Source organism: Mastomys coucha, unplaced genomic scaffold (assembly GCF_008632895.1).
Source record: "Mastomys coucha isolate ucsf_1 unplaced genomic scaffold, UCSF_Mcou_1 pScaffold21, whole genome shotgun sequence".
NCBI classification, from domain to species: domain Eukaryota; kingdom Metazoa; phylum Chordata; class Mammalia; order Rodentia; family Muridae; genus Mastomys; species Mastomys coucha.
Window position 1 is genome coordinate 173,312,954 of NW_022196904.1, and position 24,038 is coordinate 173,336,991.

The 24,038-nt window shown below is 47.8% G+C and overlaps 1 protein-coding gene across 4 annotated transcripts; it reads left to right on the forward strand.

The window, feature by feature from the left end:
- The first annotated feature begins 834 nt into the window (after positions 1-834).
- Positions 835-22,990, forward strand: Zfyve27 (zinc finger FYVE-type containing 27). Of its 4 annotated transcripts, none has more exons than XM_031390353.1 (13): positions 835-1,034; positions 1,794-1,991; positions 8,112-8,182; positions 9,951-10,152; positions 12,521-12,616; positions 14,051-14,163; positions 14,741-14,877; positions 15,428-15,499; positions 16,858-16,878; positions 17,035-17,179; positions 20,342-20,388; positions 20,675-20,756; positions 21,618-22,990. In XM_031390353.1, the coding sequence occupies exons 2-13, from the start codon at positions 1,795-1,797 to the stop codon at positions 21,680-21,682; spliced, it is 1,248 nt and encodes a 415-aa protein (XP_031246213.1). In that variant the 5' UTR covers positions 835-1,034; position 1,794; the 3' UTR covers positions 21,683-22,990. The 4 variants fall into 4 exon arrangements, with proteins under 4 accessions (XP_031246213.1, XP_031246216.1, XP_031246215.1 ...); XM_031390354.1 differs by having other exon boundaries at positions 852-920; XM_031390356.1 differs by lacking the exon at positions 20,342-20,388.
- Positions 22,991-24,038: the final 1,048 nt, after the last annotated feature.

Genomic DNA, 24,038 nt, shown 5'->3' on the forward strand with positions numbered 1-24,038 from the left:
ACTTGAAAGAGAACAGCAGGACACATGACGCGGTAGACGTGGACTCATGTGGGTGGGTTACTGGCATCCAGTGATATACTTGGCTCAAATCCCAGTTCCAAGAGGTTTATGTGCTGTGACATTAAAGAAGTTACTACCATGACTACAATTCCTCATCTGTGAAATGGTGATAACCCCAATAGGGCACTGAAGGAGGAGCAGATAAGATAATGTGCACAAAAAGCTTAGTGTACTGCCAGGCTGCTGGTTAATGGAAACCCATGGGAAGTGTGTTTTATGGGACACCAGCTGGGGCACAAGATGTGAGGATAGAGCTAGGAACAGCCTGCACAGGACCTTGAACATAGCAGCTACCCACCACTGTTCTGTCTCTGCTAGGCACCTGGCATACAAGATGTGTTTTCTGACTTCCCTAGGCTCTCGGAGCTTCTATCCAAATTTTCTTTCTTTTCTATCTTTCTCCACCCCACCCACCCCTCAACTGCCCTTTTTTTTTTCTTTTTGAGCCAGCAGCTCCCATAGCCAAGGTGGGTCTTTAACTAGCGATACTCCAGCCTCAGAAAACCAAAGGCTGTGGTTACATGAAGTGCGTCACCACGCTAGGCTCTCTGTCCTTGCTGTAATGTTCCCGAGCTAGGCTGGTTCCCAGGCATTAGGTCCTAGGGCTCGGGAGCATTAAGTGAGTCATCTCTTGAATGGCAAGAACAGAGTTAACCAGAAATTAGCTATGGTGGGAGAAGTGCGCAGGCGCAGTATCGACGAGCTCGCTCACCTGCGCTCGAGTGGGAGGGGCTAAGGCCGGAGGCGGGACGGGCGCGGTGACGTCACGGGCGCGCCACCGCAGAGGGAGTCGCGTCCCGGAAGCGACGGCGGTGGAGGGGCAGACGGCTCTCTGGTGGACCTGCGACTTCAGAGCATCGGTGGGAGGCGGCGCGGCGTGGGGTGGGGCGGGCCTGAGGGACCGCTCCGGGGCTTGGTGGCCCTTCTGTCCCCTTGGCTGTCCCTGTCCCTCCCTTTCCTCGGACAGCGTCCGGGTAGGTGACGACCGTGACGCCCCAGCCCCTCTGTATTTATTTACAGAGCCTGGCCCTCCCACCGGGTGGGGGCTGCCACCTGCTGGCACAGTGACCCTAGGCGTGGCCTGCCTCGCGCGGCCCCAGAGGTGAAGGTGGGCCAGGCCTCTGCCGGCACTGACCTGCTAAGCCTGCCTCACGCTTGCCCGGGTTTCCTTTCTTCCTAGCTCTTCCTTTCGAGAGTTTGGGGTCCAGTCGACTTCTTTCCAAGTGATGAATGGGAGCCAGGGTTAAGAGCATGATAAGTGTGTTGTTAGGAAAAATTCACGAACCTTTGGGAGCCCTGGTAAGGGTCTCCTAAGTGTACACTGGAGCGTTCATAAAGACTTTCCAGAGCAAGATGGCCCCCCCTTACCCTGACACCTGAAGGGTGAATAGGGATTACCAGATAAAGATACGAGAAAGATGTCACAGGACATCTTTTCTCTTGGGATTACCAACTGCCTCCCTCCAACAACCTGGTTATTAATGGTTTATATGCTCTTGAAAGGTCTGTGAGGGGGAAAAGAGCGTTGGAGAGACTCGTAAAGAATAGGCTTTCTATCTAACACACCCCTTTCACCTTGCTGTACTTCGGTAGGAACAAAATTTCTTTCAGCATGAAATGGGTATTCCTGCCTACCTCTCACGGTTAACCTTAAGAACCACATGAACGAATGCAAGGGGAAAAGTGTTGGTTGAAGCCTGGGAGTGCATTGTGAGTGTAGGGAATTATTCCAGAATGCAGACTTCGGATCGGGACCTGAGTGGGCCAGAGGCAAGCCCCAGCGGGATGCCTGAGGGTCTCCCTGAGTGTTCACCTGCCCCTACCAAGTCAACAGCGTTTGATCTCTTCAACCTGGTTCTGTCCTACAAGAGGCTGGAGATCTACCTGGAACCCCTGAAGGATGCAGGTGACGGTGTTCGATACTTACTAAGGTACTGATTTTAGCAGGGGGTGGGGGTGTGTGTTCTTCCTTGGGGCTCTCCTGTCTCCCTGGTCAGCAGTTCTGGCCAGTTAGGCAGTAGATGGGCTGTCCTTTCTGCTCTAGTGATGACTAGTTATGGAGAGACTAGTTGTGTGACCCCTAGATTTATTCAGGGCTACCTGTGTTCCAGCTCTATGCAGGAAAGGTGGGAACTGAGAACCACGTGGTCTTCATCAGGACTCTCTGTACTTGGATAAACTCCTCTTAGGGACTGCCAGAAAGCCTTGGACATTGGCCTAGTATAGCTTAGAGCAGATGTAGGGATTTTTTTTCCCCTTTCTCTCTGAATATTAACGTAATTAATATTAAAATCTTGATTTTTATTATTTTGTATGCATGTGGCATTGTGTGCAGGTCAGAGGGCAGCTTTTGGGAGTTAGTTCTCCTTCCATGGTGGATTCTAGGGATCAGGCACAGGCTTGGCAGCAAGCACTCTACTGGCTAAGCTATCTTACCATCAAGTTATAATTTTAAACAAACCTCAACTACAAATACTTTTGAAAAAACTAGATGCCATTTTCAGTTGTTATTTAGGATTATTGTTCTCAAATTTTTTTCCCTGTTTTGCTTCATTTTTTATCCTCTGTAATTTTCTTCTAGTTTCCTTTCCTTTTGTTGGTGAGATAGTGTCTCATTATATATAGCACAGGCTAGTCTGAAACTCATAGGCTGCTCTCAGACTTACAAGTGTTCTGTTTCAGACTCACAAGTACTGGGACCAACTTGCTTTTTTAAAAAAAAGTTTGTTTGTTTGTTTGTTTGTTTTTCCTTTTTGACTCATGGCCTCATTATATCCCTGGCTGGCCTGGAACTCACAGAGGTCTGTCTGCCAGTGATTAAGGGCGTGCATCACCATGCCTAGCCTGCCTTTTTACATTAAAATTTTTTTCCTTAAATGATTTATCTACATTTTAGATTTTATGTGTATAGCTGTATTGTCTGTATATATTTATGTGCACCATGTGTTTGTTTGATGTCCTTAGAGGCCAGGAGAGGTTGTTAGATCACCTGGAACTGGAGTTCCAGATGGTTGTGAGCCTCTGTGGGGCTGCTAGGAACTGAGCCTGCATCTTAACCGATGAACCATCTCTTTAGCCTCTGCCTTTATTCATGTTAAAAAGTATTTTATCTAGGAGTGTGCCTATAATCCCAGAATTTAGGAGGTAGAGACAGGAGGATCAGAAGTTCAAAAGTCATCTTTAGCTCCATAGCAAGTTTGGGACCAGTCTGAGTTACATAACACCTCGACTCAACTCCCCCTTCCCCCCCCCAAAAAGAACAAAACAAAAAGATAGCCTAATTGCAAATAAATGGCTTTGCATTTCTGATTACTTCAGTTTATGTTTTTTAATAAAGATGTTTGATACCATTAAAATAATGTACTTAATTAGAAGTAATTTTTTGATATCTTTCTCTGCTGAGTTCCCACTTTTCTATTTTTCCAAGGATGTCATGGACACTTGTTTTGTATCTCCTGTCAGGATCCTATCCGGCACTGCATTTTTATGTCCTATAAGGTTTTTTCAAACTATACCAGTCTCTTGTTTAATGAATTGGCTTGCTGAAGTGACTGGGTTCACTGGCCTGGAGAATTTCCTTCTAAGAATAGTCTGGTTAGCTGTATATAGCTCTTTAACTGGAAAGTTAGACTAAAAACTGGACTTCATTCAAGTTAAAGACTTTCTTCTTTTTTTTTTTTTTTTTGGTTTTTCGAGACAGGGTTTCTCTGTATAGCCCTGGCTGTCCTGGAACTCACTCTGTAGACCAGGCTGGCCTCGAACTCAGAAATCCGCCTGCCTCTGCCTCCCAAGTGCTGGGATTAAAGGCGTGCGCCACCACCGCCCGGCTTTTTTTTTTTTTTTTGGAAGACTTTCTTTTCAAAAGGAAATATTGTGTCCTTAATGTGGCATGACACCAAGAATCACATAAAATTTGTGTCCAAAGCAGAAGAGGGAAGAGTTGTATATGTGTATACATCAGAGGACAACTTGGAGTTATCCTTCTCTCCTTCTACCATCTCTGGGTCCCAGAGATGAAATTCAAGAAGTCGGGCTTGGAAGCGAGCATCTTTACCTGTTGAGCCATCTCACCAGCTCAGAGTAGGTTCTTAAGTTGGAACCTGTGGACAGGTTTAAGGGTGAATCCCCTGAAGCTGCAAACAAAATTGGGTGTTCTTGCATGCTTCTTCATAAAAAACTAGTGTCTAGTTCTCATCAGATTGGTTTAAAGGCATGCAACTGCTTTAGGTGCTGAAGAAGGTAGTAGGAGTGGACTTGGTTACCTTGAAGGGTACTATTGAGTCTGTATCCTTGTCTCAGTCTAGAAGTAGGGGACCACTTCTAATTATGATTTTTTTTTCTTTGAGCTCCCGGGCTGAACAAACTTGGTATGCCATTTATTAGTATTCCTTGATAAGGCCTTACGTTCTCACCTAACCCTCGTGAATCTATGACAGTGTCTAGAGACAGGGGCCAGTGCTCACAGCTATGCTCTCTGCGGTGAGATCCATGTGCTCTGAGAGCAAGACATAGGCAGAAGGAGAGGCCTTTCTCTCTTTCCAAACCAAAATGAACTTTGACTTTTCTAGAGAACTGTGGCTCTGTGTTCTACCATTCTCACCTCCCCTCTGTTTTGTCCATTTCAGGCAAAGCACACAAGTTTCATATACCCTGTTCTTCTTTTCTCTGCTGGCAGTATAGTGCTTCTTGGCACACGGACTTTAAGGTTTTCCTTTATCTGGAATCAGAAGTCTGAGGATATGGAGAGAGCAGTGTGGAGCTGGATGAAGGGGGAGCTCCCCCAGCTGTAGTCTCTAGATGCTGGCAGAGGGATCACTGGTCTGTGAAAGTGGCTGTCAGATTAGTTTATGCTTTTGATTGTTCTTTTTTTAGTAAAGAGAGTTTGACTGAAGAGGGACCTCATCTTGGAGTTTGGCTATTGGGTCTGGAGCTGCAGTAAAATTTTAAGACTCTTCTAGGATCAGCTGCTCCAATTTGTGGGTCTCCCAGGATCAGATTGTCAGTAAAGGCGGTAGGTCAGGGAGAGTGGCTTCACTGGCAGCATGACGTTTTCACTTTCAAACAGGGTTGAGCTCAGACCTACCTTCCTTGCTTCCTTGCTTCCCTCCTTTCTTTTTCCTTCCTTCCTTTCTTTTTCTTTCTTTCTTTCTTTCTTTCGCTCTTTCTCTTTCTTTTTCTTTCTTTCTTTCTTTCTTTCTTTCTTTCTTTTGCTCTTTCTCTCTCTTTCTCTCTCTCTCTCTCTTTCTTTCTTTAATTTGGTAGTGTGTGTGTTTGTGTTATTTTATTTTTACCCTAATGACAACCACCTGTGGCTTTGAGACATGGTGAAATGGGTTTGACTTCATGAGAAAGTCTTCCTTATAATCTTCATTAGAAGCTGAGAGTGCCAGGCTGGGGAGGTGGCTCATTTGGTAAAGTGCTTGCTGCACGAGCAAGATTACTTAGGTTTGGATCTCTAGCACAGACATAAAAAGCCAGTATAGTGGCATGTGCCTGGAGACCAGAAGATTCTGGGGACTTACTGATGAGTTAGCCTGGCTGAATTGGTGAGCTCAGGGTTCAGTGATAGACCCTATCTCAAAAAATAAGGTGGAGGGCTAGAGAGATGGCTCAGTGGTTAAGAGCACTGACTGCTCTTCTAAAGGTCCTGAGTTCAATTCCTGGTAACCACATGGTGGCTCACAACCATCTGTAATGGGATCCGATGCTCTCTTCTGGTGTGTCTGAAGGCAGCAAGAATATACTCACACATAAAATAAATAAATAAATCTTAAAAAAAAAATAAGGTGGAGAGTGATTAGATATGCCCACAAACTAAAAGTCTCTTATTAACTAGTTAACTTCACTTAGTAGTTGTGGATTGTTTAAATTAAAATATGAGGAAATACATTTATGGGCAGGCAAGATGGCTCATTAAGTAAAGGCTCTTGATTCCAGGCCTAAGGGCTTGACTTCAATCCCAGAAGCTACACAGTAGAGGGAGAGAACTGACTCCTATAAACTGTCCTCTGATCTCCACATGTGTACACATTGGTGCACATTTGTGCACACACAAAATATAGCAAATAACTTTTTAAAACAAGATTTATTTATTTATTGTATGTAAGTACACTGTAGCTGTCTTCAGACAGCCCAGAAGAGGGCATCAGATCTCATTACAGATGGTTGTGAGCCACCATGTGGTTGCTGGGATTTGGACTCTGGACCTTCAGAGAGCAGTCGGTGATCTTTACCACTGAGCCATCTCTCCAGCCCAGCAAATAACTTTTAAACAGAAAATACATATCAATTCTGAATGCATTGTTTGCCAGCAGCAGATGTGTCTATTTTTTTAATTTTTTTTTTTTTGGTCCTTGTTTCGATTTTGATATCACCTTTTGTATATTGATTTTAGAAGAGGGTATCAGTGGCTTCATTATTACTATCTTCTTTTTTGTTAGCTTGCTTTTTTTTTTTTAAGATTTATTTATTTATTATATATTATACTGTAGCTATCTTCAGACACTCCAGAAGAGGAAGTCAGATCTCGTTATGGATGGCTGTGAGCCACCATGTGGTTGCTGGGAATTGAACTCAGGACCTTCGGAAGAGCAGTCGGTGCTCTTAACCACTGAGCCATCTCTCCAGCCCCAGCTTGCTTCTTTTTATTTTGCTTTATTTTTACTAAAATTGTTTGTTTTTGAGACAGGGTCTTATGTAGCCCATACTGACCTCCAACTAACTGTGGCTGTGGCTGACCTTGATCACCTGATCCTCGTGCCTCTACCTCCCCTGGGATTACAGGCGAGCACCTACCTCCACATTATGATGTACATCTATGTTTGTATTAAATATAAAAATGTCCCTTTCCACAGCTAAGCCAGCAGCACTATCTTGTCCTAGGAGATCTTTGGGGACTTCTGTATTGCCGTTTGGTGTGGTGTATGGTGGGGCTGCATCTCCATTCAGTTCTCACCGGTTGTGTTTTGTGTGGCAACAGCATTGCATGCTCATAGCAGGGGTTGGTTTTTTTTTTTCTCTCTCTCTAGCTAAGGTCTGAGCGCAGGACCCTTTGCTTGCTAGAAGTGCTCTACCACAGGACTAAGTTTCCAACCCTTCAGTTTTAGTATAGTATAGTAGGCAGTATTTTTATCCTTTTGAATGATTATATATTCAAAACAAAGTGCTATAAATTCTCAGAATTGTAGAAGTAAAGAGATAAAGTTACAGATGAGGAAGGAAGTTCATATTGTTCTTTCTCAACTTCTGTGTTGATGAATACTTTATTCTTTTATTTTTTGGTTTTTCTACACAGGGTTTCTCTCTGTAGTCCTGGCTGTCCTGGAAACTCTATAGACCAGACTGTCCTAGAACTCACAGAGAACTACCCACCTCTGCCTCTTCCAAGTGTACCACCACTCCTTGTCCCTGTTGAGTTTTTTTTGTTTGTTTTTGTTTGTTTTTGTTTTTTTGATTTTTTTTGTTTTTTTTCAAGACAGGGTTTCTGTGTAGTCCTGGCTGTCCTGGAACTCACTCTGTAGGCCAGGCTGGCCTTGAACTCAGAAATCTGACTGCTTCTGCCTCCCAAGTGCTGGGATTAAAGGTGTGCGCCATCACCACCTGGCTCCCAGTTGAGTTTTTGTGCAAATGGTGGACTGAGGAACTTAGGAGGTTTTGTTTTTCCCCACATCTGTTCTTTTCTGTGGTCCAGCAAGTGGTCTGGGGTGTGTTGATATGGTCGTAGGAAACTGTGAAATAGAAGAACCTCCTCAGTCAGTGCCCTTGAAGAGAGCCTTACACAACACGGGAAGCAGCAGTGACGAGGGTTCTCAATAGACCTGAGAAAGACTCTGCCCTCTGGGAGAAAGTTCTGTGGGTCTTTTAGTTTGGTCACCCCAGGGCTACTGTGTGACCTCTTTGTTCCTCTGCTAACCTCCTGTCCTACAGATTGGCCCATGCACATTTCTCCTTGTTTTTTTGTGTCCCTCGTGTCCAGATCGGGCTGTCTGCCCGCACTGCCCACCACTGCTGGAGGAATGGCTGTCTTGTGATCAGAACTTTCTGTGTTGTAGGTGGCAGATGCCTTTGTGTTCCTTGCTGACTTGCCTGGGCCTCAACATTTTGTTCCTCACTTTGAACGAGGGTAAGAACTACATCTTGAGGCCAGTGTGTTTTTTCAAATGAATGTGGGGGAAGAACCCTGAGGTGGGCTCAGTGGGAGGGATTACCTCTTTGCCCATTCGCTTCTAGGTCTGTTTGGTGTTGGAACACAAGCTCTGGAGAGACCTCAAAGGCCTCTGTGTGACTTTGGGCACATGATGTAGCCCATCTGCCGAGCTTTGTCTTCCTTATCTCTGAAGGGAGAACAGCAACAGTCTTTGCTCCTTGGCATCGTGAGATGAGAGCTGTGTGTGTCGCTCGGCCCAGTGCCTCACACAGATCTGCAGCCAGCACACTATGGCTGCCGTATGTGCAATGGTCCCTTTGTGGCTACATCAACCTTTCCCATTTTGCTTTCCTACCTAATTTAGGGATCATTTGTCAACATGACACAGGGTAATGGGAGCAGGAGGAGGAGATGAGGAGAAATTTTTTTCCATATCTGTCATTTTCTCTGGTTTAGCAATTAAGCCTTGATGTGGTAGGTGGCCTCCAGCAGTGAGGAGAGGCACCCACACAAAGCCACAAGGAAGATGTGTGGCTAGGTGGTGACTGTAGATGTCCTGGGTGACAGTGTCTCCTGAGGACTTCTGTTATGTAGGCTGTAACCCAGACCTTTCAGAGTTGGAATTGTTGGGTACTTGTAGATAAAGCACTGCCCACGCCTACCCCCAGGAATTGAGTGAAGGGTCCAGGGCAGAATGTTCTGAGGAAATGGCCCTTTATGTGTTCTTAAATCAATTCCCCCCCCCCCCACATACTTCTTAGTGTCTCCTGTTTCTGTGGACGTACAGAATGAATCAGTGTGTTGAAAATTTCCCCTGTTCACACAAGATCATATATTTTTGGATTTTCTTTTTCTTTTTGAGGCAGGGATTCTCTGTGTAGCCCTGGCTTTCCTTAAATTTACCACATAGCTCAAGTTTGCCTGGAAGTACTCATTCTCCTGCCTCAGCCTCTCAGATTCTGGGGCTGCAAATGTAACCACCATCATACCCAGCTTTATTTTTCTTAGTTGGATTTTTCTTTGACTATATTTCCTAGGATTTTAATATTGTGTTACAGAGGAGAGTTTCTACTTTGAGTTTTGTCTCTGCTTCATTATCTATTCCTCTATCTTCAGGACCCTCTGTTATCCTCAAAGCCAAAGGCAAGGCTTCTAGCCTGCCATAGTGGTAGAGAGGGCTGAGTTTCTATCGTTGGGGTTTTCTGGTATTTTCTGGTAGTCAGCAGCACCCGACTGCAGTGTGAACCATCTGTTGTGTGTGCTATGGCATTTTCTATTTTAATTTATGGATATTTTGCCTGCATGCATATCTGTGTACTGTGTATGCACAGTGTCTGTGGAGGCCGGAAGAAGGAGTTGGGTCCTCTACAACTGGATTTACAGATGGTGGTAAGCCACCATGTGGGTGGCAGAAGTCAAACCCAGGTCCTCTGGCAGAGCAGTCCACACGTTTAACCACTAGCCCATCTCTCCAGCCCTCGAGACAGTTTTTAATGTACTGAACAAGGCAGGAGTTATCTGTGCTCACAGTTCAGAAGAGACAGTGAGCATATCCACAGGACATGCTGTGGTGTAAGATCAATGAGGGAAAACAAAGCTGGGGTGAGCAGGTCATAGAGGGGGGAGACCTGGAGTCTTCCCCACCGTGCGATCTTAGAGGAGGTGAGGAACCAAGCATGTGGACTTCAGTGGGCAGGTCCTGGGCCTGTTTACTCTTTTAATTGTAGCATTTTTGATTTCTTAGGTGCATGGTATTCCATGGGTGCCTTGATGATTTCGGTGCCTGCCCTACTGGGCTACCTTCAGGAGGTGTGCCGGGCACAGCTGCCAGAATCGGAGCTGATGCGGAGGAAGTACCACAGCATAAGGCAGGAAGACCTGCAGAGAGGTCGCCTTTCCCGGGTTCACCTTTCCCGCCCCGAGGCTGTTGCTGAGGTGAAGAGCTTGTAAGTATTGAAGGGAGGCCAGGAATGTTGGGGAGTGAGCCAGCGCCATACTGCAGACAGCCTGTGCCACACTACAGACGACAGCCTGTGCCACGCTGCAGACAGCCTGTGCCACGCTGCAGACAGCCTGTGCCACGCTGCAGACAGCCTGTGCCACGCTGCAGACAGCCTGTGCCACGCTGCAGACAGCCTGTGCCACAGGCTGCACTTTGCTTAATTTGTACCTGTTCTGAGCAGAGCTGTTGTTATCCTCCACTTAGAGGAAGGCAGAGGCTTAGGTAGCTGTGGCCAAGACTCCAGATTCAGCTCTCCCCCAGAGACACCAAAAGGAGGGGTCTTGCTTAGGGACCGCCTTTGCAAGCCAGGGCTTTTCTTTTTTTTTAAAGATTTATTTATTTATTGTTATATGTTTAAGTACACTGTAGCTGTTTTCAGACGCACCAGAAGGGGGCGTCAGATCTCATTATGGATGGTTGTAAGCCACCATGTGGGTGCTGGGATTTCAACTCAGGACCTTTGGTAAAGCAGTCAGTGCTCTTACCTGCCGAGCCATCTCACCAGCCCCAGTGCAGGGCTTTTCAACCCTACCTCTTCTACTTCTTTGCAGTGTTGGACAGCTCCATTTTTGTGTCTCTGGTCCCTCATCTGTCGGACATAGTGCTTGGCTTACTTGGAAAGTGGTTGTGAAGATGGCTTGAGAGTTGAGTACCCAGGAAATGTTAGGCGTTAGTTATCATTACTGGACTAAACATGATGTGGCTGCCACTTTCAGGAAGCATCGCTAAGACTGCTGAGAATGTTAAGTGTGCCAACATCAGCGGCAGCTGTCATTTCCTGAGCCTTTCCTTGGATCAGGCTCTGTGTAGGCTTTTACATATTATAGGGGTGATAATAGAACTATGAGTCATTGGGTGTGAGGTTCAGGTATCTGGGGGTCTCCTCCCCTCCACCTCCCCCCTTTCCCCTCCCCCAATAAAAAGAAACTTTTTTCCAAGACAGGGTTTCTCTGGGTAGCCCTGGCTGTCCTGGAACTTGCTCTGTCGACCAAACTGGCCTCGAACTCACAGAGCTCTGCCTGTGTCTTTCAACACCCTTTCTGTCTACTCTAAACACTTCAGCATTTATTTCCTGAGATCAAGGACATTGTCTTATATATTCCCAGCAGAACACTCAGAATTAGGACATTTATATTGCTATATTAGTACTGTTGTCTGCTACATAGTTCATAATCACATTTTGTCAGTTGTATTGATAAAGTATTTTATATTGATTTCCCCTGGTCCAGGATCCAATCTAGGATCATGTATTACATTGAAGTTTTTTTTCTTCCCTGTAGTGCTAAGATTAAAAGCACCTCAGCTCTCATGCTTAATTTCTGTGTTCTGTTAATCTGGGTGAGCAGTTCCACGAGACCTCGACATACTTGATATAGCACAAGCTTTCTGGGTTGTTTGGCTCCTTGTTAGGTTGAAGGTATACATTTTGAGCAGGACTAAAAAGTGGAGTATCATAGTCCATATCAGAGCCAAATGAAGTCAGGAAACACTAACTTTGGTCACCTTGGTTATTAGTAATCTGTGGAGAGAAACTTTGAGACTGGAATATCCTGTTCCTCATCAGCATTCACTCAGGCGCTGTTAAAAGCCTTTGCTGGGTCTTACTTCATCAGTTTTCCTGTGATGGCTTGAGAGGTGGCTCTCTGCTTACCATTCCGTTTACATTATCTTCTGGAATTCTGCAGTGAGGAAGTGTGCTTCTCATTTGTTCTCAGGATGAATGCATAGATTCTTATTTCACTCAGAGGGGCCTGATCTACTAGTCCTTCCTTCCATCTTGGAGCATTGTGGGTTGGCCAGTGGGACCACTTAGAGCTGGTTTTGTGTTCTTCTATCATATCCCTGTCATTTTTCTGTGCCACCTTTCTGTATGGCACAACAGAATATACACACTTGTCTTATACTATCCCTACTCAGCTCTAGAAGCAGCCGCGTCTCTAATGAGCCCTTTGGTGTAGGAGAGCACTGACTCCATAGAGTGGTGCCTCCCAATTGTAGTAAATAATGATGATGATGATGATGATAACAACAACAACAACAACAACAACAGCAACAACAATAATAATAATAATAATAATTAGCAGGGCCTGGACTGCTTCACCTCGGCTGGGGTCTCCCGAGGGGGTTGGGATGGGTTGGAACAGCTTTGCCAGGCCATCTTCTCCCTTAGCAGTGTTTATAGGCAGTGGCCACTGCTGACTGGCTGTGCTTGTGAACCCAGGTTCCACTTCCTCGTAGCTTCCTGGTTTCGTGGCTTAGTTGGTTTGGAGGGAGCAGGGACTGTCCACTCATAGAAGCTCCTGTGTCTGCAGCTTGATCCAACTGGAAGCCTTCTTGGCCCGCCTGTGCTATACCTGTGAGTCAGCCTACCGTGTACTTCACTGGGAGAACCCCATGGTGTCCTCACAGTGAGTAGGCCCCTTCTTTTCCACCCTACCATTCTGTAGGAATCGAGAGTGAGTCCCTTCTTTCTCAAGGGAAGCCAGATGCCTTGAAAAGGCTTCTGCCCCTTAGGGTGTGGGTCTGCACATATGCTTTTGAGCTCTAAATGGTTGCTTAGGTGACTTTTTAAAAGCTACACAGTAACAGTACTTTAATAATAGGCAAGTAATTCACTATGTAATCTTCCACCCTGCTCTAGCAGCTGATCTCATCTTCTACTGCCTTCTGGAGCTGCTCCTCATGTGCCTATTAGCTTCATGTGCAATGTGAGATTTCCTTTTACACACACACACACACACACACACACACACACACAGAGTTCTCTGCAAGAGCCAAAAGTGTCATAGGCCAATGAGCTACCTCTCTAGCCTGTATATGAGATTTCTTTCTCTTCACTAATTACATCATAAGTGGTTGCAACAATGTCTTTGGAATTATTTTATAATGTGGATTGTGAATGACTATAATTTATGGAAGTATTCTGTTGTATATTTAGATGATTTCTACTTTTCACTACTAGCCCTACAATGAACATTTTAATGGACTTTAGTTTTAGTTTTTTGAAAAATTTTCAGGAGTAAACTTTTTTTTTAAAGTTTTATTTTATTTTATTTTATTTTATGTGTTTGAGTACACTGTAGCTGTACAGATGGCCGTGAACGATCATGTGTGTGGCTGCTGGGAATTGAACTAAGGACCTCTGCCAACCCCACTTGCTCCAGCCCTGCTCGCTCCAGCTTAATTCACTGTAACTGTCTTCAGAGGCACCAGAAGAGGGCGTCAGATCTCATTACGGGTGGTTGTGAGCCACCAGGTGATTGCTGGGATCTGAACTCAGGACCTTCAGAAGAGCAGTCAGAGCTCTTACCCGCTGAGCCATCTCGCCAGCCCCAGGAATAAACCTAAAGATACGATTACTGCACAAATGAATGCACATTTTTGAGATTTTTTTATGTCAATAATGACTATAACTAGGTCTATCTAGGCTTCACTTTATGCCCATGCTCAGAGGTTCCTGTTACTGTCTTACCTTTCTAGTGATCCCGTGAAGTAGCTGCTCTTTTAAACTTCACTGTATAGGTGAATGAAGTAATGCTTGAGAACAAGGGACTTGCCACAGAGACAAGTGCTGGTTTGTTTCAGGCCCAAGCCTGTGTCTAGACTTCAGAAGCAGACCCTGGAGCAGTAGGAGCTGAGCCAGTGTGTGGGCTCCCCACTTGAGGCACAGTGTAGCTTTACTGCTCTCACTTGATAGAAGCCAGCGATGTGGTACTTCTGCATGCTTCCAGGGCAGTTCCACACTGGTGTGCTTGGCAGGTCTTGTCATTTGTGTCAGAGCTGTTTCTCACCAGGGTGCTCCCTACATTTCCTTTCTGATGTTGGACTTTCTGTTCATCCAGGTTCTATGGCGTTCTTCTGGGCATGGTTTGCATGCTCTACCTGCTGCCACTCTGCTGGGTCCTTGCCCTATTAAATAGCACACTCTTTCTAGGAAACGGAGAATTCTTCCGAGGTAAGCCCCAGAGAGCCTGACAGCTGGGTGGGCCCAGGCCCACTCTGAGGATCTGTTTAGGCTTCCTGCTCCTATCTGTTTGCTGTGCTTGCCACAAGGGGGGAGCTTCTTACTGGGCTGTCTCTGGGAGGGCAGTTGCTAGATCTCTGGCAGTGTGCTGAGGCTGGGGCTGACAGTTCTCTAAGGTGGCTGCCTTTAGAGGGGTCTCCTTTCCCTACTAAGACAGATACATCACTCTTATTCATATGGTGGCTTCTAAAGGGAGAGGTCTTTTTCCCTAAATTGCTGCTTACTGCTGCACTGGGGCCAGACCCCTGCGTCTGCTGTCTGGCTTCTGGATGCTGGGCAGTCTGGAGAGGCCCTGTGCTTGGATGGTTGCTTTCTGTCATTAGTTTATGGGCCACTCACTGAATTGGATCACTGGTGACTCTTTGTAGCAGAGGGGCAGGTGTTGATGGAGAACTCTTCGAGAGTGCCACTTATTGTGTCCCTGTCTGGGAAATTCTTTCTAGATTTTTTTTTTAAGATTAAAGGTGTGTCGTGTCACCTCCAGCCCTGTTCTCCATTCCCTTGGCAGTGGTGTGTGAGTACAGGGCTTGTCTGCAGCGGAGGATGAACCCCAAGCAGGAAGAATGTGCCCGTGAGAGCTCAGTACTGCAGGGTGCTGGGGGGCGGGGTCTGCTGGATAGCACGCCTGCCCCCACACCCACAGAGGTGAGTGCCTTACCAATGGCAGGGGCCTGTCTCATGTCTGGTGAGGGTCTTTCCCCTCCCTTGTGTTCTTAGCAATCTGTTTATGAGGCATAGCTTCTGGGCCAGAGCTGTGGAGCTTCTTCAGGCCTCGTCTCTGGGATGCACAGTCATATGGAGGGAAAGGAAAACAGCTGCCTGGGCTTTCTGAACACTTGTTGTGTCCAGTGCCTCTTTAGTGCCCGTGGGATATCTTGAGAATGGGGATGACATCATTCCCTGTGGCAGCAGAAAAGGCTGAGGCACAGAGTGAGTGCTGAAGGCTTTTAGCTAGTAGGTAGAGCTTGGCTATTGGCTACTGTAGGTCCAGCAGTGCCTTGTTCTTTGGCCTGGCCTGTGGAGTTGGAGGATACTCCTTGGTGTAATTTTCATCTTTCTTACAGCTGTGCAATTTTCATGGGGGTGGGACCTGGGGTTTTGGAGCCTAGCCACTGGCTTTCAGCAGGTGGCGCTCTACTATAGGGATCAGGATTGCCAATCTTCCTCCATTTTGCCAGAGAGTCTTTCTTCCTAGGACCTCACGCCAGGCAGTGTGGAGGAAGCTGAGGAGGCTGAGCCAGACGAGGAGTTCAAAGATGCAATTGAGGTGGGTGGCCCTCTCCCAGGCCTCCCTACTGACCAGGCCAGATATTGGGTGGGATGAGAGTTCTGTGTGTGTGTCTGTGTTTTTCTAACATCCACAGGGGAAGCCAGAACTCGCTGAGCTAGAATTCACTGTTTGAAATAGTACCGCTGGCGCTATCTATCATCATCTGCCCTGGGTGCCCAGGCAGGGCTGGCTCTGCTGGCCTGCGCAAGCCACTCTTGGGTGTTGGTGGTTTGTCACCTGGGTTGGAGGTCATGATGTCAGGGGTATGTTTGCGGAAGGCCCTGCCCTGTGCTTTGTCCTTTCTGTACACTGAGGTCTGTAGATGTCCCCTTGGGAGGTTGGGGAAAGTGGTTACGTGGCCAAGCACTAGTTCAGGGAAAGTTCAGCAACCTTGATTAAGATAGTGATTTAGACTGGTAGTTTGAAGATGTGTTTTATTTGGCTTGTATACTTTTAAAGTAATTCTTTGAGCCAGTGGATAAAACAGGGCGAATTTCAGTTAGAAATTTAGTTAGAAAATGTAGACTTGCAACTTTCCTAGTGTCTCTGAGTCTGCAGCAGTCACTATAGCTGAGGGCCATTGTTTCCTGTTGGATAAGTCACATGGGCTAGCAAAATGGCTCAGTGGGTAGAGGTGCTGGTTGCAAAGTCTGCTAACCTGAGTTTGATTCCCATAACCTACCTGGTAGAGGGAGAGAACTAACACTGGAAAGTTGTCCTCTGCCCTTCATACATGTTCTGTGGCACACACTTGTGCACGCATGTAAACGAATGTAGGTGAGTCAAATGCTGCAGTTCCCGAGTTGTCCTGTACTCCCCGCCCTCTCTGCTTACTGAGCCTTTGACTGTTGTCCCTGGGCCACTGCTCTTTGTCACTTATGTCCCTCTGGAAAGTGGGAGGTTGTTCGCAGAGCAAGAGTCTTGTGAGTTTAACTAGGCCCTGGATACACTGCTGACCTCCTCCCTCCCAGACCTGCCTGACCCATTTCTGTTGTGACTGCTATAGAGCTCCTCAGGTTGGTAGTGATTGTAGGCTGTGAGTCTGGAGAGGTGGAGATGGCTGTGCAGGGGCTCTCAAGCATTTTTGTTCATGACCCAAGTAAGAAACACATTTTTATATCCAGACCTGGTTCATCCTTTGCTCTGTAATCTGTGGAACTAAGTGAGACACTTAACCTAAAGGGCTGCTGTAAGGGATGCTTCCTTTCCTACCCTGTTCTGTTGAACTGTATGATGACCAGCAGGAGTAGCACTTGGCTTTCTCTAAGAGCACGCCTGTTCATGTTCCCCTCCTGCTTCTCCCTTCCTGCTATCTCTCTGTTTCTTCTTCTTCTTTCCCGCACCCCGGGAGGCAGGAGACCCACCTGGTGGTGCTGGTAAGTAGGAGCAGGGTGAAAGGGGCTGGGCCGGGCTGGGCAGGCTTGCTGAGTTAGCTGTGCCACACGTGGTGGGGCCCACCATGCCTAGGTACCTTCATTCAGGGCTTGGGATGTTGTAAGTGATGAGCTGAGTGGAATAAGCTGTTCTCATAGGAGGATGATGAGGGCACCCCATGCCCAGCAGAGGATGAGCTGACCCTGCAGGACAATGGGTTCCTCAGCAAGAATGAGGTGCTGCGCAGCAAGGTGTCACGGCTTACTGAGCGTCTCCGCAAGCGTTACCCAACCAATAACTTCGGTATGGCCAAGGAAATGGATTGGAGGTGGGGGGGTATATGGTTAAGACTGGTGGGACGTGGGGAGTGGAGGGACATCTAGGCCACAGGGACAGAGTCCAAGACTTGTGGGCACTAGTAAAGCTATCCATGAAATCTTGGGAAATAAACATGTCTCGAAGTATGTGTGGAGTGAATGGGTCTCTTCATGGCCACCTCTCATTATTGACTATCAGTTGACAGGAAGACAAGGGGCTCGGAGGCCCAGGCTGCAGAGAGCTGAGGTCTTGAGGCTGTACAGTTTGACTGCTAGTCATAGCTCAACCAATGTCTTTGGGCAAATTATGCCTCAGTTTTTACCTTTCTGAAAGAATAGTTCTTGTTGAGTTGTAGATATTGTGACAGTCTATGCAAAGTTAGCACAAGTCCTGCCTGGCTCTTTACTGTTTATGTGGGAGGTGCTGGCTGAGCTTCTAGATGCCTGAGAGCCCATCTTGGTCTTTGTGACCTGGCTATCTGCAGTAAAGGGCACCTTCTTCCGAGCTTGGTAGTTTTTTTCAGGCACTTCTACCCAAAGTTATAGTTTGATATGCTAGCCTTGTCTTGGGGTTGTGGGTAGGTCAAGATCTTGAAGGGTGTGTTTGACTCTGAGCCCAGCTTGGGACCCTGGCTTTGATTTGGAGCCCTGAGAGCAGAGCCAGCTAAAGTTCTGGTGAGAGCCTAGAGTAGGTGGTTACTGGGAGTCACTATGGCCTCTGAATTGTGTGTTTCAGTGTTTAGTGAGTTCTAAGTCTGCGGAGGGAGGGGAAATGCATGGATTTATCTTCAGGAACTTGAGAGGCCTCTGGGTCCTGCCTTCTTGCCCCTGACTAGTGTGGTTGTCTTTTCAGGATTAGATGAACTGCTGTTGATTCTGTGTCCATATCCCTAGGCGCACAGAATCCCTTTTACCTGTGTTGACTGCTGGCTTTAGTAGACACTCAGGCTCAGGTCTTTTTATAACCTCACTCTCATTTCTCTGGTGGATGGGATAGGGCAAGACAGCCTGTGGGCCTAGAAGCAGACGGATTCTAGAGGTTCCAGATACCAAGGAGTTACTGCTGTTGGTCCAGCAAGTGACATTTTGTCTTTGTGCATTGTAAGTAGAGGTGGTGAGAAGTTCCTGTTTTGCAGAGGGGTAACCTGAGGTCGCCTAAGAGCTTCATCTCGCAGCGGGAGCTGCAGGTCATCTGATTACACTCTGGGTCTTGTTTGCTTCCTATCCTCCCTGTGACTTCTCTTAGCTCTGATGTTTACAAGTGCCTTGTGTAATGTCAGTCCTGTCTTAGATTCTCCTCTTGGATAAACAGAGCCATACAGGTGTCTGAGGGTGGCTTTTTTTGCTCTTCCCTGCCCCTCTTGCTACAGTGCCTGTGTTCCTTTGTTAGTAGGGCCTGGTCTCTACCTTGAGGGCAGGTGTGACAATTCTGCTTCCAGGATGTTGGCCCCTGGGTCCAGGTTCCCAGGTCAGCCTGGGGTAGGCTGCTCTGGGATCTCTCTTAGTCCTCCAGGCTGCTGTAAGAAAATACACCATACTGGGTGCTTCATAAATGAAGAAGATTTTATTTCCCACTATTGTAGAACCTGGGGTCTAAGATCAAGGTGGCAGCACAACTGGGTCTGGGTAAGAGATGGCAGGTACCCTTTTGCTGGCTCCTCTGGGAGGCATGACAAAGTGCTGCCCAGGGCCTCCATTATAAGAGCAGTGTTCTCCCTCATGAATGTTCTGCCAGTCTCATGTTAAAGGCCCCACTTTGTCATACCATTGCCTGGGATTAGGATTCAATGTATGAACTTTAGGGGACCTTCCGTTCTGGCTATCAGTAGGTGAGATAGGTCTTTGGGAGGGATGAGATGAGGGCTTCCTCTGGAGCCTCCACATGTGAGTCTTGGTGGCGAGGGCCCAGAGCACCCCTGTCTTAGAGATCACTACCTTGGTGGGTCCTGCTGGCCCCTCTTCTCTTCATGGTATGTCACTAGGTGGGTTGAGGTGGCTGAGTGTAAGAATGTGGCTGAGAACAGGCAGAGAGGCTAGGCTTGGGAGGCACAGGACTGTTCTCTATCCCTGTGTGGTCTGGTGTCAGCTCTCAACCCAGATGTCCATGGGGACTGTGCAGCCCTGGCTCTCCACCTACTTCCGAGGAGTTCTTGGACATGGGCTCTTTGTCCTGTCCAGTTATTCTGCCACCTTGCTGAGCAGGCTGCTTTCCTCTGTTCTTGGTAGAGTAGCCATACTCAGTGAGCACCTTTTCTTATATCACTAGCATCCTGGAGTTCCTGTTCTCTCTTTCCTTTACATTGCTGTGAGCTGTCCAACAGCAAAGGGATGTTTGCCTCAGGTACCTCAGCCTTGGTCCCCTGCCTCCATAGTCTATTGTCCTTGATCCCTGGGAACCTCTTTTAGCAAGAGCTTTGGGCAATCCTTGCTCACTAGGAAGGAGTTTTGGGACTGTCATCGTCAAACATGTTACCCAGGAGTTACAGTCGTGCCCTCTGCTGCTGATTGCTGGCTGCAAGGTCATAACCGGCCCCAGAACCCATCTCTCATCTCTCCTCTTCATCGTCCGAGCTGCTCCTGGCTGCTCTGCCACAGTCTGAAGCTCCCCCATCTCACTGTACTTGTGCCTTAGAAGGTTTGTGCGTGCGAGTCTGCCCCTCATGGCATCCTGGAAGGTACCCTGTTTCAAGCTTTCTCTTGGGATCTTCTGATGACAGAAAGCAGGAGTGTGCGTTTCTTGGAGATGTGTCTGTCCCTCACTGTGGACAGATGTTTGGAAGGAGACATCATGAAAGGGTCACATCTAGTAGGCTTCATCGAGGACACTGGGGTCCAGGTCCCTGTTGGCTTGGCTCGATTTCAGGGAAGAGATTGCCTGGGTATTTCCTGATAATCTGCCAAGCATGGGAGTGTGTGTGGCACTTGGTGTTGGGAGTGTGCAAGGACTGGAGCTGTGTGTAGCTTGGTGAAAGCTGCTCTGAGGAGCAGGCACCTTTATGTATTTTAAATACAGATATTGCTCTCTGCATCCAGCTAAGATGCTGGGCTGTGCCAGGCTGGGTCCTAAGTGGCCCAGTTAGAGTCAGGAACAATTTGGGTTGAGTGGCCTGGGCTGGATCGTAGCTCAACTGCTGCCTTTGTTTCTTAGGGAACTGTGCAGGCTGTGCTGCCACCTTCTCTGTGCTGAAGAAGAGGGTGAGTCTGGTGCTGTTTGCTGGGGGCAGTATGCTGTGACTGGCTTATGCATGACTTGAGGAGAGTCAGCAGTAGAGTCTAAGCCCTCACTTGGGTCACAGGGCTGGTGCCCTCTGCTAAGGCTCATACCTTTATCAGCTTTTTGTTGGCTGTTTTGTCCTGTCTCATTCCACCCACGAGGCGACTCCTTAGTCTTACAGAGTTGGATGATAGGAGGGAGGAGGCACTGGGGTGTCAGGTGCCTGAGGGTGGGCTTCATCTGACACTGTTGTTTCCCCATCTCTAGCGGAGCTGCAGCAACTGTGGGAACAGCTTCTGTTCTCGGTGCTGCTCCTTCAAGGTGCCCAAGTCCTCCATGGGAGCCACAGGTGAGGGGAGCAGGGAGTGGGTCAGGGAGGCGGCCTGGTGGGAAGGAGTGAGGATATCCATATTCTGTCCCTCGTCTCCTGGGCAGGATGGTTGGGAACAGGCTCGTCTGTTGCTGACAGATGGGAACATGAATGTGCACAGATAGGAGCACGAATGTGCACAGACAGGAGCACGAATGTGCACAGACAGGAGCACGAATGTGCACAGACAGGACCATGAATGTACACATACAGGAGTATGAATGTGCACATACAGGAGCATGGATGTGCACACGTAGGAACATGGATGTGCACCCGTAGGAGCATGAATGTGCACACGTAGGAGCATGAATGTGCACACGTAGGAGCATGGATGTGTATCTGTGCTCTTGACAACTGCAGTGATATCTCACTTCCTGCCCTATGATGTGCTACAGTGTTGGGCAAGGCTTTTTTGCTGCCAGTCTTACAAGTACCACATACTTGTTAACTATAAAGTTTTGAGGTTATTATAAAGAAGAAAGGAAAAGTGATCCTGTAATCTTACCACCCAGAGATTTTTAACCACCATTAAAACGTTTAGGGAAAATTTCCTCTGGTATTTTATTTAAAAAAAAAAAAAAAAAAAAAAAAAAAGATTTAAAAAAGTGTTTTGTTGATGCCAGAAGAATTTCCAATGCATAGAACACCTGGGAGAGGCCTATTGGCATCAGAGCCACAGTGCTCCAGCATGTCTGAGGGCAGGGAGTGAGCTGGGTCAGGGAGGGGGTGGGCCGGGCCCTGGGTGGTCTGTCTCAGGACTTGGGAGGCTAATCCACTACTTGGCACCTTGAGCCTAAAGGGTACAAAGAACTATCTCACCGAGTCTTTCTTTCTTTCCAGCTCCTGAAGCCCAGAGAGAGACTGTGTTTGTGTGTGCCTCCTGTAATCAAACCTTGAGCAAATGAGAAGAGAAGCCAGGCTCCAGCTGAACTGGGGCCAGCAGTAGGCCCTACTGTCCCAACCCTGGTCCTCTGAGGCCTGTGCTGGGCAAATGTAGCCTCACAGCTAGGTCCTTCCTGCCCCTCCCCTGCTGCCTCCAGCTGGGCTGGTGATGCTATAAGGCCCAGAGGGAGAGGAGCCCCTGGGGTCCCAGCAGTTGGTTCTGCTCTATCCTATACCCTGTTAACTCAGGTCTAGCTAGGGGGTGTCCACCAGAGGGCAGAATTGAGCACAGCTTGCTCTCATCTGGGCTCTGGTGGTCAAGGCCAAGCTGGCTAGGCCTTAGGATCCAAAAGACCAGAGGCTGGGAAAAGAGTTCTTTCCTGTTGGGTACTGGGCAGTCCCTCAATCCCAGAGAGCCTGCAAGGGGACGTAGAGCACCATGGCCTGACTTTGCCCTTTGAATAGCCTCAGAATATGTTGGTTTTTAGAGACAGGATTGGAGTTCCCAGGTGCCCCAAGGGGAGGGAACGTGAGGGTGCTGGTCAAGTCCTTCAGTGTCAAGTGGACGGCAGTATGGGGAAGCTCTGCCTACAGAATCTTAGCTCCCATGGTTCTCTGGTGTCCTCAGCCCTGCTGGGGTGGCTACAGGATCCTCATATCACTCCTCTGTCCTGCTCTAAGTCTAGGGCACCCCACCTTTTCCCACTGCCACTTCTCTCAAGCCCTTATCTCATGGAACATGCGGCCAAGTGAGTGGAGCAGAGAGACTGGAAGCCTTTGAGGTCCAGGGAAGTATAGGACTGCCTGGATTTCAGGGCTGTTCCTGGAGAAGAGTTTACATTTAGGATAGGGTCACATGGCCAGTTTTATGTTCCCTCTGATCTGCCAAGAGGGGGCTGCACCTCTTCTTAAGCCATGAGCTGGCTCAGGCCCCCTCCCCTGGAGCTTTTTCAGAGTATTTATTTATTTATTTCATGGTTCATGGAAGCATGCAGCACAGGGTGGGATGAAGAAAATGAGGGCTTCTGCCTGAGACCCTTCCATAGTCGTGGACTGCCCTTGGAGCTGATCTTCAGGAACTGTGACTACTGTCCAAGCATGGACTTGGTACCCACACCTGAGCCACATGAGTGACTCTCATCTGAAGAACTCTGCTGATATGCCACACACAGAGCAGTAGAGCAGTGAGGGTTTGGCAGTGGGGACCAAGTAGTGGCAGTGAGGTGTACCCCTTTGTCCTGGTGAGAGAAGGTCACCTCTGTGTATTTATATTGTAGAGCAGTAGAAATGAACTCTGTGGAGAATTGTCAATAAAAGGCCCCATGCTTACAGTTTTGTCAGGTTTCTTAATGCTGTTCAGGTCTTTTACGTTGCCCAGGGTGGGTTGTGCATGGGTCTTTGCACACCTTCTGTGACCGTGCATGAGCCAGCCAGGCCCAGTGGAAAGCTGTGCCTTATCAATAGGAGGGGGTAGGCTTTGTGACCAGACCCAGGGCCTTGAATTGAGGTTGGGACCAGAACTTAATTATAAATAATGCAGGCTTCAGGATGGAAAAGGTTTAGCCAATCCTCTGGCAAAGACAGAAAGGCCAGCACTGCAGGAGGCTGAGTGCTGGTAAAAAGGATCATGGAGGGCGAGGTGCAAGTTGGCCCTGTGATCAGGTTAGGCTAGAGCTGGGCACTGCATACATGATGTTAGTGCTGGCAGCAAGCTCATGAGGTAGGCTCTGTTTTCCACATGGTAAGGCTGGTAGTACACAGCAGCAGCACTGTGAGCCTGCCCTGAGCTCGACCTGCCTACCATGGACTGGTGTGCTATCATCCTGCAGCCTTTAGGAAGAATGCACATCTCTGTCCTCCGTCCTTAGAGCAGAAGTCTCCGATGCTGCTTCCTCTTCCTCTTTTTCTTCCTCCTCCTCCTCTCCTTTCTCCTCCTCTTTCTCCTCTTCCTCTTTCTCTTCCTCCTCTTCTTCCTCCTCCTCTTCCTCTTCCTCCTCCTCTTCTTTCTTCTACCTTCTCCTTCAACAAAGAATGATTTTAACTTTTCTTTAGAAGTTATCAGGGAGAGTCCAGAGTATTGTTTGAAACAGTTGATACCATCTTATTGAAGGTGACTGTCATTGCTCAGGAAGGCTGGCTGTAGGGTGTAGTCACAGATGTGAGAAAGGGGGCTTCCCTCTTTTGTTTCCTGGAGGACCTTGTGAGAACAGGCAGGGAGGCTGTCTTCAGATGAAGGGTCCTCTTAGCAGAGCTCCCAGGGTTCAGGGTTGGTGGTGGTGTCACCCTGGAGCCTGTGGTACAGAGACCTCCATGTGGGATGACAGACAGCTTGCAAGTTGTGGAGTTGGATGTCTGTGTCAAAATATACCTGCCAATTTG

Bases quoted from the DNA above. Each gene is read 5' to 3' on its own strand.
- Zfyve27 (XM_031390353.1), top strand. From the start codon at position 1,795: ATGCAGACTTCGGATCGGGACCTGAGTGGGCCAGAGGCAAGCCCCAGC. The intron at 12,617-14,050 runs GTGAGTAGGCCC...CTGTTCATCCAG, and splicing joins AACCCCATGGTGTCCTCACA to GTTCTATGGCGTTCTTCTGG. The intron at 14,878-15,427 runs GTGAGTGCCTTA...CTTTCTTCCTAG, and splicing joins CTGCCCCCACACCCACAGAG to GACCTCACGCCAGGCAGTGT.